Source organism: Crocuta crocuta, unplaced genomic scaffold (genome assembly GCF_008692635.1).
Source record: "Crocuta crocuta isolate KB4526 unplaced genomic scaffold, BGI_CrCroc_1.0 scaffold107, whole genome shotgun sequence".
Taxonomy (NCBI): Eukaryota; Metazoa; Chordata; class Mammalia; order Carnivora; family Hyaenidae; genus Crocuta; species Crocuta crocuta.
In genome coordinates, this window is record NW_027531877.1 from 2804671 (window position 1) to 2821784 (window position 17114).

Sequence of the window (17114 nt, forward strand, 5' to 3'; positions counted from 1 at the left end):
GTATTGTCTGTACCCAATGTGGGGCTTGACATCACAACCCTGAGAGCTTGTGACTCTACCAAGCTCTGTCAAGTGAGCTAGCTAGGCGCTCCTCTACAGTCATTCTTTTATTTGCCATGTGTGTACATGTCTGTCATCCTCTTAACATAAGCTCTTTATAAGACAGAAATCTTGTCTTTTTTCCTTACATTCCATGAGAGAAATCCAGACTATGTTTCATAAAAATTTTTAGTGAAGGGTTACCTATCTTAAAAACAGAGATAAAAATGTTAAATACCATCTCTAGAAAGAACAATTCAAAGTGTAATTAAGCTGAGTTATATCAACTTGGAATTCATCATATTTGGTTCTAAGCCATTTTATTAGTTTCTATATTCTGCAGTCATTCTGGTTAAAGTTTTGGGTATACGGGCATGGCAAAATGCATGACAAGAGATATTTAAGTACTTTTTCCACAGTTTTAAAATTATGGGCTTAAAAGCCATCTAGATTTTTCTTTTATATTGTTTTTTTCTTTCTGCTTTTAAGAATTAGTGAAAATTACTCAAGATTACATTCAACAGAAAAGATTTACTAGAACTTAAGATTTATGATATTACATTCAAATCTGTATCTATATTCTTTGAATGTTCATTTAGTGTGTAACATACTTGAATATTCAATTATTAAAGTCAACATATTTTTTTCCTTGATATGAGAATTTTAAAAGAAGGACAGTGGCACAGTACAACATCTATCAAAGAAAACATGAAAAGTGCCTGAGATGTGCTACTGAACAACGAGTAACTGTCAAAACTCATACAATGTACAGGTTTTACTTGGATCCCAAGAGCAAAGGTGAGTAATGTCACCATTCACGGAGACGGAGTTGAACATCTTACCCTTCCTCCAGGTCCATTTTCACAGCCCAACTCATCACATACTCTTGTGGCTAAACTCACTGCTGAGATTCTTCGGGGCTGGGTGCAGACGATGTTACACTTACTGGCTCCCCACTCATTTAGAAGCAAATCTTCCAAGAGAAAATGTGGTACCTGAGTACTTTTGCCACTCCCCGTTTCACCTGCCACAACCACTACCCTGTGCCTTTTAAGAGTTTCAACGATTGAATTCCTATGCTTGAACACAGGTAACTGTTGCCTTTCCTTTAGAAGTCTCTGGTACTTGGGTGTGCTTTGCAACTTCCTAAAAAGGGTTCTAACAGGTTCCAAATCTTCTGCCTTTTCTGATTCCAAGGACAGTGCAGAAAAATCCTCATCAGAAACTAAATTTTCCCAAGATTCCTCAGGATCTTCAGAGTTTTCTCTCTTATTTTCAGAATGCTGTTGCTGCTGTTGTTGCTGCTGTTTCAATTTGTTCAGAAGTTTGGCAATAAAAAGATCACGTGGCTTATTGGTTTCTATTTTATTTAATTCTTCCTTTTTCTTTTCTGCATCACTCCACTCCAGCCAAACATCTCGGTAAGTGGGAGGAAGTAACTGGTGCACTGACTATAAAGGAAAAAAAAACAACCCAGCAGTATATCATTTTTACTAACTACTTAATATCTAAACTCAGTAGGCTAGGATTTAGAATAGCTATTTTCCTCTTAAAATGTAATTTTTCCCTTAAATTAGTAAGTTATTATTTTAATATATGATGCACATGCATATGATGCAAATTTATAAGTAGTATTATCATATTCAGGATTCTATACTTACTAGCTGTGTGACCTTGGGCAAATAACCTCTCTGTGTCTCGGTTTCCACATTGGTAAAATGGGGATAGTATCTCCCTTATAGACATACTCTGAAGTAAACTTTTAATACATGAAAAGTGCTCATTCCTGAAACAAACTACTGAGTAAATTTTTATTATTTATTCCTGTGGTGGTGCTATGTAAATATGTAGGTGATCCACAAAGCATTTCTGAAAGCAAACTCCCTCTGAGATGCTAGCAGGTAAATAATATTACAGGTGACAATATTTAAAATGAACTACAGTGGAGTGAATCTAAGTTATCCTAATTCTGTGCCATAGAAGAGCCCATAATTACCTCTCTAACACTGACAGTTATTTCTATCAATTAAGCTTCGCTTATGATCCCTTTTTGCAAAACAGGATGATACAGATTTTTACTGCCAGAAACTGGAAAAGAACTATCGTTTGGAGTTCCACTTCATCAGGGTCTAAAATTTCCAGTGATTCTAATTTCCCATGAAGAACTATGTTTACTGCAAAAAAGAAATGTTTACAATCCAAGGGGGAAAAAAGCGAGCTTCCTTTAGTAGTACTTCAATCTTTCTTTAACCTGCAGGCTTATAGTTCATATAACCTAAAGCTGAAAACTGGAACCAAGTTCCATAACTTTTCAAAGGTGAGAAAAAATGTAACATTAAAGAGAGACATTATAACATTTAAGCATTAAACTGTTTAAAAATTCTCCTTACTTCAACCAACCTAGAACAACTATTTTTAATCCATTAAATAGCATAGCCTAAAAAACTAGACCAATGAAATGGTTTAGAACCACTGGTCTAAGGACAGAAAGACCAAGCTATGTTTAGGGGCAAGAGGAAGTCAAATCATAAATGAGCATTAAATGAGGATTAATCTGAAGAAGCACTAAGTAAAAACTGGCATCAAAGGCCATCACTAAATATTAAATTCCATATGCCCATAGTCTTGTGTGGTCAAAGTACAGTACACCCATCACTCCATGAATGATTTTTGAAACACTACAGTTTAAAAAGTCTCACCTGCCCTTTCACCAAACGATACAGAGCTAGAGTCGCTCCCAGGTGCTGAGCTTGCATGCCATCTTCTGTTAAGATTGTAGGGCATACTACCAGTACATCGTCTTCAGACTTGATTACTCTTACCCTACAAGGAAGCCAAAGATTTTTAAAATAAGATTAATGAAGGAAAACAAGTCAGAATTCCATTAACACTGAGCTTAGATTTACATCAATTATTTAAATTAAATATTTATAATGAAAACACTGTACTAGATAATGTATCAGCACTATCAACCTGAGACGTGGAATGAGAGAATTTCCTAAATGTCTACTTAGTATGTAAGAAACAGATTTTTCATCTTAGATTTTTCTAAAAGTTCATACAATTTAACCAGAAAAACATACCTACATTTCCAGTATCTACCTACTGGAACTTTTTCAAAGGAAGGATTTGGACTCTTGGGAAGATTCTTCCTGACCCAATCGATCAGAAATTGTTTGGGAGATTTTCCAGTCCAGCTTCGAGATGTATAGTCAAAATTTCTTACATCATGAGGTTCTTTCTTTTTCTCTAAAATGATAGACAAAGACTAGTTCTTTAAAAATTGTCATGCAGTAATGTATAATCTCTTTTGAGTGATCAAAGTCCTCTCAATTTTGGGAAAAGACTTTTAGAAGAGAATAGGTAAAAAAAAAAATTAATAAAATCAAGGACAGAAAAGTTTGCTCTTCTATGAGTGATATAAGGAAATCCTCTTAATGGATAAAACCACTGAAAATCTGAATCTTTAAAAAAAAAAAGAATCCTGAGTAACTTACCCATCTTATAAAATATCTATGACACTATCCATGTGATGAATTGTTTAGGGTATTCTGCATTACAGTGTTTGAGAAGCTATCACAGAGGGAGGGTAATCTTTTGAAAAAATATGTATGTCATTCCTCTGCTTAACAGCTGCTGCTACCATCGCCACCTTCATTGGCTTCATATTATGCATAAAGTCCAAATTCTTCACCACTGTCTAAAAGCCTTCCGTGGTCCATCTCTGCCTATCATGTTCACTCATGTAGCTACACAGGCAGGCAGTCACTTCCTCAAATGCTCTAAGCCTGCTTGTGAACTAGCCACATGTGAACAAATCTAAATTAACTGTAATTAAACTTTCAGTTTTTCAGTTGCAATGATCACATTTCAAGTGCCCATTACTCATATTTGGCTAGTAGCTACCATACTGGATAGCCCAGATATATAACATTCCTATCATAGAGTGTTCTGTTGAATAGTCTGCTCTAGATCTTTTCTGGCTTAGACTTCCAATGTACTGTCTCCCCCTTTCAAAGGCTCTTCCTAACAAGGTGTCACTGGGTTAACACCTAATCATATATCAGATCTCAGAGCAAATCATTGGCTCCCTTGTTATTTCTAATATTAAACACCAGTGTTTTTGCTCTGATACCACACATCAGAATTTGTAATTAAATATTTGTGTATATTTAAAGCTTACCTCCCCTACTAGACCATATACTTGAAGAGGGCACAGACTGGGTTATTTTGTTAATTATCATACACATAGCAACTGACATTGTAAACAATAAAAATTCAATAAATACTTGTCAAAGAATGTATAATTAAAAGTACTGACGATTTAGTGTAGGACTTGACTGTAGTACAGAGAAACATTATACAAGCTATATCAATAATTGACTTAGCACAAATAAGTGCACCATTACACACATCCAGTGGCCTGGCGGGACTCACTGCAGGCTTAGAGAGGGCTGTGTGAGTTGAGCCTTGAAGTGAGGAAAATTTGGCCAAGTAAGGGTAACAGAATGAGCAAAATCATGGAGCCATGAAATAATACATGCTCTAGAGAATGCTGTGGCTCTAGTACTTAGCTGGGAGAATAAAATGGGAAGGCAGATTGTGGTAGAATGCAAAGGTTCTTTAATGCCATGATAAATGGTTTGGACTTATTACTGATTAAGCGTTTTTAAAAGGGAAATCACATTTAGGTATGTGTTATGGAAAAGAGAATTCTGGCAGGAATTTGGAGGATGGACTGGAAAGAGATGAGGCTGAAACAAAATACTCGTAATTACAAAATACTACAAAAGTTATCATTATTATTTTTCCAAGACAGCATATGGAAGCAGAACTTTACTGCCAGCTTATATAGTTTGCTAGAATGCAAAGTAGTATCATTTCTCAATTGTATTTTCACTGACATTTTACTACTTTCACCTCAAAACCCTTTCCCTTTGTTTTACCTTTCTCTTCTTCAGTAGTAGCTACAGATTTTTCAAATAAGTTAAAGTTCAAAACCTTTTCCTCTTCTGTGGCTACAGGAGGCTTTTTCCTCTCATTCTGTTGATGTGAAATCTTTATGGCTGGATTGAATACTGGATGGTCTTCTAAAGTTTCCATTTCTACCAAGAAAAAAAATCGTGCTTTGTTGTATTTGTTTTTCATGTCTCTTTACTTTGTAAAGATGGTTTAAAAAATAACAGCAAAACAACAACAACAAAAACCAAAACAGCATTCCTTTTCCTTGCTGCCAGTTATTCAACACTTCCTATTGGGAATTTGTGCTAGAAGTCAGAGGCAATTTATTTTCACATCATATATTAAAATGTTTTAAATGAATTATTTAAAAGATGTAGAAGGTCTGAAAAAACATACTCATTAGACATGAATTCTTGTGGAATTATATCTACCTCTCTTTTTTGAGTGAGGATGGTATTTTATGGTATACTTCAGAGGCTGACAAACTATGGCCCGTGGGTCACATCCAGTCCTGCTGCCTGTTTCTGTATAGCCTATGAGCTAAGAATGATTTTTATATTTTTAACTGATCAAAAAAGATAAATATTTGGTGACATGTGAGAATTATATGAAATTCCTATTTCAGTATCCATAAAGTTTTAGGAGAACATATCCATTCACTTATGTACTATCAATGGCTGCTTCTATGTTCTGACAGTACATTTCAGTAGTTGGGAGACCATCTATATAGCCCACACAACCTACAATATTTATTATTTGGTTTGTTACAGAAAGCCTGCCAATCCCAGGTATAAACCATTAGGAAAGAGCAGACAAATTAAAAAGAGGCAATCTCCATGCTAGCAAAGCCAAAAAAAGAGATACTTATATACCTCAGAATTTTTAAGTGTTTACCTCTTTGAAATTTCCTTATTTTTTCTTGAGCTTCTTTCTGGCCTTGCTTGTTTTTTTCTAGTTTAAAGGTAGCTGCCTGCTCCTTCGCATCCAGAAGTTTTGCTGCAAGGTGCAAGTACCTTTCGTTCTGTTGCAAAGAAGATAATGATACAGAAATTTAAAAAAGAACAAAATCAGTTAAATCAGTTGTCAATGTATTGTAGAAAAACTTATGACCTTTTGATCTTATTCTTTGATCCAGCAAATCTACTTTTAGAAATTTTTCACAGAGAGGGGCGCCTGGGTGGCTTAGTCGGTTAAGCGTCCGACTTTCGCTTAGGTCATGATCTCGCGGTTCGTGGGTTCAAGCCCCACGTCGGGCTCTGTGCTGACAGCCAGCTCAGAGCCTGGAGCCTGTTTCAGTCTGTGACTCCCTCTCTCTCTGACCCTCCCCTGCTCACACTGTCTCTCTCTCTCTCTCCTAGAAATAAATAAAAACATTAAAAAAAAATTAAAAAAAAAATTTTCACAGAGAAACACAGGTGCAGATTTGAGGTACATATGGATAATACTGCAGTGCTGACAGAAGAAGAAAAACTGCAAATCAAAGGTACTCATCTAGATAAAGTCTGTCAGCTATTAGTAAAAAAAAAATGAGGTAAGAATGAAGGTGATCCACATGGAAAATTTCCTGGATATGTTAAATAAAATTTAAATACTACAGAATAAAAAGTAAGCTCATTTCTGTAAAAAGAAAATATTTTGTTTTTATACATTTTATAATTTACATATTTAAAGGATTTTATAGGTAATAATATTCATCTGAAAGTTATCTTTCCATAATCTCTTTTAAAAAAAAAAGCTTCTGGTAAAAATGGGTGTTATAAAACTTAAGGACTTAGCTCTGCTGAGCAAACATTAGATACATTTTAAAATTAAACTCAAATTTCCATTTTTTTTCTTCTTGGATTAATAAGGGACAGATGAGAAGCATCAATGTATGGGGTGAAGATAAGGGCATGTATAATGCTCCTATGAAACTCAATTGTCAAGATGAATGGAAAAGAGATCAACTAAGGCAGCACACTGAGCTGAATTCTGGGACCACTTTTGTAACACGCACTGATACAGTGTAAACAGAAGTGTTAGCTCCTGTATCTTTTGTTCACCCAAATCACACTCATTCACCATCACTCCTATCTCTGCCATTGATATGACCATCCCTCCACGTGCCAATCTCTTGCTGTCTTTGGCTCATTAACTTTCATATTCAGGAAACCAACATTTTCTATTGATTCTTGCTTTAAATGTTTCTGTTCCCTTCCAATTCCAATTCCAATTAGGAGCCTTATTATTTCACACCCGAGGAAGTGCGATAGCTACCAAATGGCTTCCCTATCCTTTCCAAACCATCTTGAACACTACTAAATATTCCAAACCACCTTAACTAAGCACTGTAATTTTGACCCAAAATATCAAATTCTATTGTAATTCACCCGTCCCCAACTTCTAGGGGCTCTTCACAGGAGAAGCAGTCAAATTCACTTTTTAGGGATCAAAATGTTGTGGTCTCAGCTAAACTCACCTGTTTACTCCTACCTGCCAGTACTCATGCATTTTATCCTCTGTGTATACTCATTTATTTTTTTAATACTCAAAGGCTCTTTGCACAATCCACTTCTCTACCCTGTTCACACAATTTCACCCATATGAACCACCTTCATGTTACTCTCCATGCACACTCATTGCACCCTTCAAGTTCCACCTCTCTTCTTTGCAGTCCTGAACAAATGTGAACTCTTAATGGAGACTCACACTGCCCTAAATTCCTTGCTTATATTGGTTTGATACAGGCACATGATTAAAAAAACATAGGATACAGTAGAGTATAAAAAACTGTCCCTCTCATTCTACCACCCCAGTCCTAATCACTAATAATAGCTTCTTGTGTATCTTTCCATCTTTTCTGTGCATATATAAGAATGCAAATACACATACATATTTTTTCTTTTACACAAATGGGTTCATCATACTAGACATGGTATTTTTCAACTCCCCTTTCCTCTTTCTAAACCAATTTTATTAAAGTATGATTTACATATTATAAAGCACCCATTTAGGTATATAGGTGAATGTGTTTGATAAATATATATATCCACGTAACAATCATCCTCATCAAGATAAAAAACATTTGCATCATCCTCAAAAGTTTCCCCATGCTGCCTTACAGTCAATCTCCTTTCCCTATCCTTGGACTCAAACAACCACTGATTTGCCTTTTGTCACTACAGATTGATTTTGCAAGGATGACTTTTCTGAAATTTAATATAATAACTACACATGTACTCATCTGTATCTCCCTTCTTTCATTCAAGTATAATGTTTTAGAGAGTTGCTTGCAGTGTTTGCCTATTAGGAATATAAAGCTGCTATTAACATTTGTGTACAGGTCTTTTGTGAACATATTTTCAGTCTTCTTGAATAAACACCTAAAGAAACTGTTACGTCATAGTGTATGTTTAACATCAAAAGAAAGTGCCGGTTTTCCAAAGAGGATGTACCATTTTACACTCCCACAATCAACATCTTAGTGCTCCTGCAGCTCCATGCACTCCCAGCACTTGCTATTACTGATCTCTTTAATTGTAGCGATTTTAATGAATATAAAATAGGATCTCACTACAGTTTCCATTTTCATTTCTCAGATGACTAGTGATTTTGAAATTATTTTTGCATGTTTATTGGCCATCCATGTATCTATTTTTGTCAAGTGCCTGTTGTCCTTTGAAAACTTCTTTATAAATTCTAGGGGCGCCTGGGTGGCTTAGTCGGTTAAGCGTCTGACTTTCGCTTAGGTCATGATCTCGCAGTTCGTGGGTTCGAGCCCCGCGTCGGGCTCTGTGCTGACTGCCAGCTCAGAGCCTGGAGCCTGTTTCAGTCTGTGACTCCCTCTCTCTCTCTGACCCTCCCCTGCTCACGCTGTCTCTCTCTCTCTCCTAGAAATAAAACATTAAAAAAAAAAAAAATTTGAAAACTTCTTTATAAATTCTAAAGTCTTCTGTCAGACATGTATTGTAATATCTTCTTCCTACAACTTATTTTCATTTAACCTTCTATTTTCAGTTTATCTTATATCCAGGTTTTCTCCGACCAGCCTAAGGATTTCTTCTGTAAAGAAATGTGCCTTTCTTTTATTATCTAAGGAATTTAACATACTCCTTACAAATGATAATCATTTAAAAATACTTGATGATTATGTGTTTAAACATGGGAGGAAAATAAGTAACAGTTACTGGGCAGTTATTTTGTGCCATTTTTATTGTTACTTTTAAGTTTTATTTTGTTTAATCTTTTCATCAACTTCTAGAGGTAGGTATTTCTTTAATTTCAAATGAGAAAAGTAAGTCACAGAAAAGTTAAATATGTTGCCTATGAATAGCCAGCTAAAAGCTTAATACAACTTTCTAACTCACAGGGTCAAATTTTTCCTCTTCTTCTAAACTTTTAGAATTCTCACTCTTTTCTTCTTCATTTTCCTGCTCGGCATACTGCAAAATCCATTCTTTCATATTTACTTCCAATTTTTTTTCTTCCTTTTTTGGCTAGAAAGGAAAAACAAATATCTGAAAAACCAAAGTTAGAAAAAGGTGTCAAACCATCAAGTGTCCCTGTTTTTACTATTTTTTTTTCACTCAGAAACAGTAACACATAAACCTCATAATATCATATACTGTTCTGTGAAGGACAAATGAACTCAACATTAAGAAGTTTAAACTTTCAAAATCAGAAAGAGATGTCTATATAAAGAGGAAAAGCAATAAGGAGAACTGTTAAAACTAGTGCTATTCCAGGCACCTGGGTGGCTCTGTCGGTTGAGTATCCACCTTCGTCTCAGGTTATGACCTTGCATTTGTGGGTTCAAGCCCCGCATCGGGCTCTGTGCTGAGAGCTGGAGCCTACTTTGGATTCTGTGTCTCCCTTGCTCTCTGCCCATCCCCTGCTCTCTCTTGCAGAAAATAAAATGGTTAAAAAAACCAAACAAACAAACAACTAGTGCTATTCCTTAAAAGTAGTGGTTTTGTGGGGACAATGTTTTTGATTTGTTTTTAGGCTTTCCTGGGGTGTAACTAATTAAAATTTGTACACATTTGGGGCACCTGGGTGGCTCAGTCATTTGGGCATCCAACTCTTGATTTCAGCTCAGGTCATGATCTTGCTATTCATGGGATCAAGCCCTGTCTCGGGCTCCCTGCTGACCCTGTGGAGCCTGCTTGGGAGTCTTTTTCTCCCTCTCCCTCTGCCCCTGCCACACTCACGTGTGTATGCTTCCTCTCTCAAAATAAGTAAATAAATGTTAAAAAATTGTATATATTTAATGTACATATCAATATATCAATTATATATTAACTTAGCATAATGTATACACAAACTCATTTTGATGATTTGGACCTATGTGTATATTCATGATCCCTACTATCAAGGTAGTAAACATATTCATCACCTCTATAAACCTCCTTGTACTCTTTTGTGCATGTGTGTTGGTGGGGGTAGGCAGTGGTGGCTGTAGTGAGAACACTTAACAGGAGCCTATTCTCTGAACATATTTTAAAGTGCCTAATACTGTACTGATAACTACAGGCACTATGTTACAGAGATCTCTAGAACTTATACATCTTGCGTAACTGAAACTTAATGATTAGGCCACATTTCCACATTTTCCCCCTCCTCCCTTCAGCCTCTGGTAACTTCCATTCTGTTCTCCACTTCTCAGAGTTTGACCATTCTGGATACCTCATGTAAGTGGAATCCTATAGTATTTACCTTTCTGTAACTGATTTATTTCACTTTGTATAATGTTCTCTAGGTTCATCTACATTCATAGAGGTTTTGCGATATGCAGAGTATTTAAGTGTAATGTCCTAATGAAGCATGCCTTCCAGTCTTCACACCTTGCTGTAATCCCCTTCCACATGATGTGCTTCAAACAAGGAAACATTACCAACATACAAGTGAGGGCTTGGTAAGAAATTTATACACTGGGGCTTATCATCTTGAAATACTTGGTCTTAGAAGCCAGATGCGATGTAAATCAGACCATCCTGCGACCACCATGTATGAGGAAACACAAGCTAGCCACATGGAAAGGATGCCTGGCTAGCTCCCAGCTGAGGTACTAGTCTTATGAGTAAAGAAACCATTGGCTATTCCAGCCTAGGAAGACACTTTGGGGAACATATGGACTAACCAGCTGAGCCCCATCCAGACTGCAGAATCAAAAGAAATCAATTGCTGGTTTAAGCCACTAAATTTTCAGTTGGTTTGTTATGCAGCAATAGATTACTGAAACAGTGATAGAAAAGTTTGGCAAACCAATTCTTTTCAATAAGCAAGTATGTTACTGCAACCTAATATTTCTACTCATAAACTATTATGTGCATTTTATTCTGATTTTATACAACTTTAGATGTTTAATTCTTAAATTACCTTAATCTTAATGTCTTCTGGTTTTTTAATTTTAGGTTGCAATGGAGGTGAAACTGTGGCTGCTATTTGAGGAAACTGGAATTTTGGCCTACTTTTAGTTTGTTGCTCTTCAAATTCTTGACTGAATCCTTCAGGAAGTGCATCTTAAAAATTGGGATAAAAAACATATATCTGATATATAAAACATAAACATACACAGTCATCAAACATACACAAAGACCCTATCTAGACAAACAGCACCTAAATTTCTTCCACCCTCATCTCCCCAAAAATAGAAATCCTATGATGAACCTGGCTTTATTGTCAAAGTCAAAGTGCAAAGACTGATCAGATGACAGCCTACCTCTAACTGGCCATTTATTTCACCCTCAATGTGTTAGGCTCCTACATTTTCATTAAAAAGGTCTGAACCCTTCCCAACTCTTTGGTTCCCTGTTACAGTATATGGCAAGATCCTTAATCAGCCATACAAGCAATTTGCACTCTACGCTCTTGCTAAAGATTACAACCAAATTTGGTTATCAAATTTATCAAAAGCCAGAGGGCCTAAGTTTCCAAACCAAAACCAGGAGAGACAGCCTGATAGGTAATAGGTGGGCTAACTTTAAAAATCTGTTCTATGAAGTGCATTGTAAAATGACTATTGACAACTGAAAGTAATGAACAAAAAATAATTTCTTGTTGCATGGACTACAACTCCGAATATACTGCAAAAAGTAGATAAGAGTAAGAACATTCAAAAGATAAATAATTACAACAGCAAAAAAATTTTAAGTACAGCTTGATACAAATACCACAAATTCTGAAATTATTTCAGAAGGGTTTTAGAAACTGAAAGAATTTTATGACAATACTACTTACCATCTGAAAGATTTAAACAGAGCCAATCCAAGGCAGAATGGAGATCACCTCCCTGTAAGAGTGTGTTAGTCATGGCATCTTCAATGTCCTTAGTCTTAAACGAAAATGCTTGTAAAGCCATGTATAAATCCTATCAAAGGGAAGTGTAAAAAAGTCATTCTGTCAATTTTCTCTCCTTTTATTACGAATTTCATTCTCCTATTCATTTTATTTATTTATTTATTTAGGCTCCATGCCCAATGCAGAGCCCAATCCTGGGCTTGAACTCACAACTCTGAGATCAAGACCTGAGTTAAGATCACAAGTTGGACACTTAAATGACTAAGCCACCCAGGCACCCTTCTCCCACTCATTTAAATTTTTTGTTTTAAGTTTATTTACTTTGAGAGAGAGAGAGACAGAGAATCCTAAGCAGGCTCTACACTATCAGCTCTGAGCCCGACGTGGGGCTCAAACTCATCAACTATGAGATCATGACCTGAGCTAAAATCAAAAGTCAGGTATTTAAGCTACTGAGCCACCCAGGAGCCCCTCTCTCCCACTCATTTTAAACTAGAAATTCTGATACAAATTATAATTTCCCCTTCTAATTAGAAGAGTTAAATATGCTCACCAAATTGAGAATTTGAGAACTACGGATAAATTTTAAAAGGATCTAGAGTGGTGCCTGGGTGGCTCAGCTGGTTGAGTGTCAAATTTCAGCTCAAGTCATGACCTCATGACTCATGCGTATGGGCCTTGCAGTGGGCTCTGTGCTCAAGCACAGAGCCTGAGGCCTGCTTTAGATTCTGTGTCTCCCTCTCTCTCTGGCCCTCTTCCGCTCACAAAAATAAACAAACATGAAAAAAAACTTTTTTAAATAAATAAAAGGACCTAGAAAATAAATAAAAGGATCTGGAGACCCTGTTCATATTTTCACTATCCAACAATATTGTTTGCAATGTAGTATGTTTCTTATCAGTCATTTTTTGGATCTTTTGAAAACAAATTTCACTTAATAAGCATCTTCCCAAGTTATCAGAAACTCTTCATCACTTTTAAGAGTTACATAATATTCCACTGGGTAGCCATATCACAATCATACCTTTTCCTATTGGTGACCACTAAGGATGCTTTCTCTTTTTATTATACTTAGTGCTTCAACGAACATGTTCACAGATAAAGTAAAGCATCTTAATGTACCTTCTAAAGCATGATCTTCAGAGCTGGACAATATTGGTTCAAACCCAGACTCTGCTTACTCTGCTACTTACTCATTAACAACCACAGACTATAGCTTATGTAATCTTTCCAAGTCCTGATTCCTTTATTTGAAAAATGGGGCAAAGTATCTTCTAGTATTGTTGTGTCAGAGAAACTGTAAGCAAAGTGCCCATTATAGACCTTATATAATTTACGGAATGTAATTTAGTTTCACATCACCATTTTAATGTGTGTACTTGTATCTGGCACAATTCCTTCCCTATTCTTACAGAAGGAAATGATTTACATGAAATCTCAATGGAAGCTGAAAAAATCATTTGATCTCATTGTCTTACAATGTAGAACAGGCATAAAAATGTTCCATTAAAACTAAGGAACTTGGGGGGGGTGCCTAAGTAGTAGCTCAGTTAAGCGTCTGACTCTTGATTTTGGTTCAAGTCTTGATCTCGTGGTTTGTGGGTTTGAGCTCTGCGTTGAGCTCTGTGCTGACAGCATGGAGCCTACTTGGGATTCTCTCTCCCTTCCCTGCTCGTGCATGCACTCTCTGTGTCTCAAAATAAAAAAAAAATAAACATTAAAAAAATAAGGAACTCAAAAAAAGTTTGCAAAATACCTGTAATTTTTTGGCAGTAAGTCTTCCAGAAATCACTCCCTTGTCATTATTTTGCTTTTTATGCTCATTTATCACTCCAATAATTCTTTGCTCTAGTTTGTGATTAATTACCACCTGTTGAAGCCAAAAAGGTCATATCAATTAGAATCTAAATTATTAAATATTTAATAATTAAGTGATCAGAAGAAAATCAGTTTTCTATATCCCTGCCAACAATCCAAGAATTTCAGCTAAAATCAGGTGAAATAATTATTATATTTTAGACCGGCATTCATTGGACTACATCTATACCACGTATCTAAGAAAAAATGGGATATGGAAAAAGGAACATATGACAAGGAAAAAAATCCTTTTACAAACCCTCCTGAAGCCTGCACTGTCTTTAGAATGCTATCATAAAGACCGATTCCTAAACCTGGATCCTAAGACTGATTCCCAAGCTGAATCAGAATCCTTGTGGATAGAGCCCAGAAATCTGCTTAATGTAAACCCCAAGCAAACGGTTTTAAATAATGGATGCTACACTAAAAAGAAGACCTATCAAATAAAAGTAAATACTATATAGAGTAACAATGAGGTTACATAAATAAACTCTTTTGGTTCTCAATATTTGATCCTGTTTTTCTATTAGCCACTTGATCTTCCTATTTTTGTTCCACATATTCTGTCCAAACTTTAAACTTCAGAATACAAAAGCATCTACCTTCCCTTTACCACATCTTTACTGAATGCCTACCATGATCTATGCTCAAAAATACACTTCAGAAATTCAGTCTAGCACTGGAAACCTATATAAAAACATAAACTGTAAACCACAGTTTTTTTTTTATTAAAAAAAAAATGGGACCACAAGGAAAATTGGTAAGTTATGAAGGAGTTCCTAGATAGAGGCTCCAGAGGTGACAAATGGAGAAGGGAAGCAGGTCATTTTAAGCAGAGGGCTCAAAGACAAAAGCCCAGAGGCATAAAATCATACAGGATTTGGAGGAACAATGATTGAAAGTAAAATTTTAACTGGAGAAGAATAATGGAAAGGAAGCTGGAAATGTATACTGAATCAGGTCTGAAAGGATGAATATTCTTGAAGATCTGTATCTTGGGGCGCCTGGGTGGCTCAGTTAGTTAAGCATCCGACTTCAGCTCAGGTCTTGATCTCAAGGTTCGTGGGTTTGAACCCCGTGTCAGGCTCAGTGCTGACTGCTCAGAGCCTGGAGCCTGCTTCAGGTTCTGTGTCTCCTTCTCTCTCTGTCCCTCCCCCTCCTCTCAATCAAAAATTAAAAAAAACATTAAAAAAAATTTTTTAACAAGTTTGGATCTTACCCACATCTTCCTTAAGTTCTTACAGGCTTTCAACATATGTGTTATGACTTAACATCTATTTAGTACAGATCAGCAATTAATTTATTACAACAATTTAAAATACACCATCATTTTCTTATATTTAAGAATATACTTTTTTTTTTTTTTCAAAGAGAACATTTCTTGAAAGGACTCAAGACCTCTGTACTCACTTTCAGAAGAGATTTATCCAGAATTGCAGGACCACCAGAATCATTTGCAGAATTAAAACTATAAATTTTCGGACCTGTATATAATAGACAGTAAGTAATCAAGACAATTTAATCATTAACAGTTCTTACATTATTTCAATTTTCCTCTAAAAATTGCTAAACATTAAATATTTTATTTCAGCTCTCTTTTTCCCACTTCACCAAATAACTCAATCTACAAGTCAGCAATACTGCCTCTAAATTTTCAAAAAGATTTTACCAATCAGCATTCTCAAGGTTCTTTTTTCTTAAATAACTTATTGTCAAGCTGTTTCCATATAACACCCAGTGCTCATCCCAACAAGTGCCTTCCTCCATGCCTATTACCCCTCTTCCCCTCTCCAATCAGCCCTCAGTTTGTTCTCAGCATTCAAGAGTCTCTCATGAGAGGCTCCCCCTCCCCCACTATTTTTCCCCTTCTTCTCCTCCACGGTTCTCTGTTAAGTTCCTCCTAATCCTCCTATACGTGCAAACATATGGCAGCTGTCCTTCTCTGCCTGACTTATTTCGCTCAGCATAACAACCTCAAGGTCCATCCATGTTGTTACACATGGCCAGAATTCATTCTTTCTCACTGCCATGTAGTATTCCATCGTATAGATAAACCACATCTTCTTGATCCATTCATCCATTGATGGACACTTAGGCTCTTTCCATGTTTTGGCTATTGTGGAGAGTGCTGCTATGACCATTGGGGTACATGTGCTCCTATGCATCAGCATTCCTATACCCCTTGGGTAAATTCTTAGCAGTGCTATTGCTGGGTCCTAGGGGAGTTCTATTGTTAATTTTTTGAGGAACCTCCACACGTTTCCAGAGGGGCTGCACCAGTTTACATTCCCACCAACAGTGTAGGAGGGTGCCCATTTCTCTGCATCCTCGCCAGCATCTAGAGTTCTTGTCAGGTGTGTTCAAGAGGTCCTGTGGAATTCTTGAGGCCTCTTTGGCAGAAACTCCATGACATGAGAACTGTTGTCATAATCTAAAATGTTATTTGCCATATTCGTACTCATTTTCTCATGAGTGTACGGTGTTATTTTTCAGTGGCTATATGATGATAATACAGAAAATTGAATGGACATTAAGAGATTTGCAAAAACCCAAAACATTTTTTTTTTGGTTTGGGAAATGTAGTTATTTTTCCTAAAAATGCGTTTATATTATAGTGAGTTTGTTCTTTTTAATGAATTAATATTTAATTTTTTTCCTTTTTATTTGTGACGTTATGTATATCGGTGTTATAAATCACATAAAATGTATTTGGATCATCACTGACTTTTAAGAGTAAACAGATCATAAGACAAAGAGGTTTGAAAATAATATGTATTCCTTCATGGTTACTTGTTAGAGAACTGACGATATGCGTAGTGTTGCTCTAGGCTGGAACAGACTTAACAACTGTAGTGGGTTTAGTAGTATCATTCTCCCCACCTCTTTAAAGTTCATTCCTACCTGGAATCCCAGAATGTGACCGTATTTGGAAATAAGATCCTTACAGATAAAATTAGTAAGGATCTTTCATCTTGGAA

The 17114-nt window shown here is 36.1% G+C and overlaps 1 protein-coding gene across 3 annotated transcripts in view; it reads right to left on the reverse strand.

Moving 5' to 3' along the window:
* Positions 1 to 17114, reverse strand: part of DHX29 (DExH-box helicase 29) — a 48680-nt gene that overhangs the window by 24675 nt on the left and 6891 nt on the right. Inside the window, exons 2-11 of one of the 3 annotated variants that reach the window (XM_077772971.1) lie at positions 15547 to 15620; positions 14036 to 14149; positions 12220 to 12349; positions 11359 to 11501; positions 9348 to 9476; positions 5896 to 6022; positions 4986 to 5144; positions 3123 to 3288; positions 2739 to 2862; positions 882 to 1490 (exon numbers count right to left, since the gene is read on the reverse strand). In XM_077772971.1, the coding sequence (XP_077629097.1) occupies positions 882 to 1490; positions 2739 to 2862; positions 3123 to 3288; positions 4986 to 5144; positions 5896 to 6022; positions 9348 to 9476; positions 11359 to 11501; positions 12220 to 12349; positions 14036 to 14149; positions 15547 to 15620 (1775 nt within the window). Of the gene's footprint in view, positions 1 to 881; positions 1491 to 2738; positions 2863 to 3122; positions 3289 to 4985; positions 5145 to 5895; positions 6023 to 9347; positions 9498 to 11358; positions 11502 to 12219; positions 12350 to 14035; positions 14150 to 15546; positions 15621 to 17114 lie in introns of those variants that run through there. The other 2 variants (XM_077772972.1, XM_077772973.1) reach the window with 2 other exon arrangements.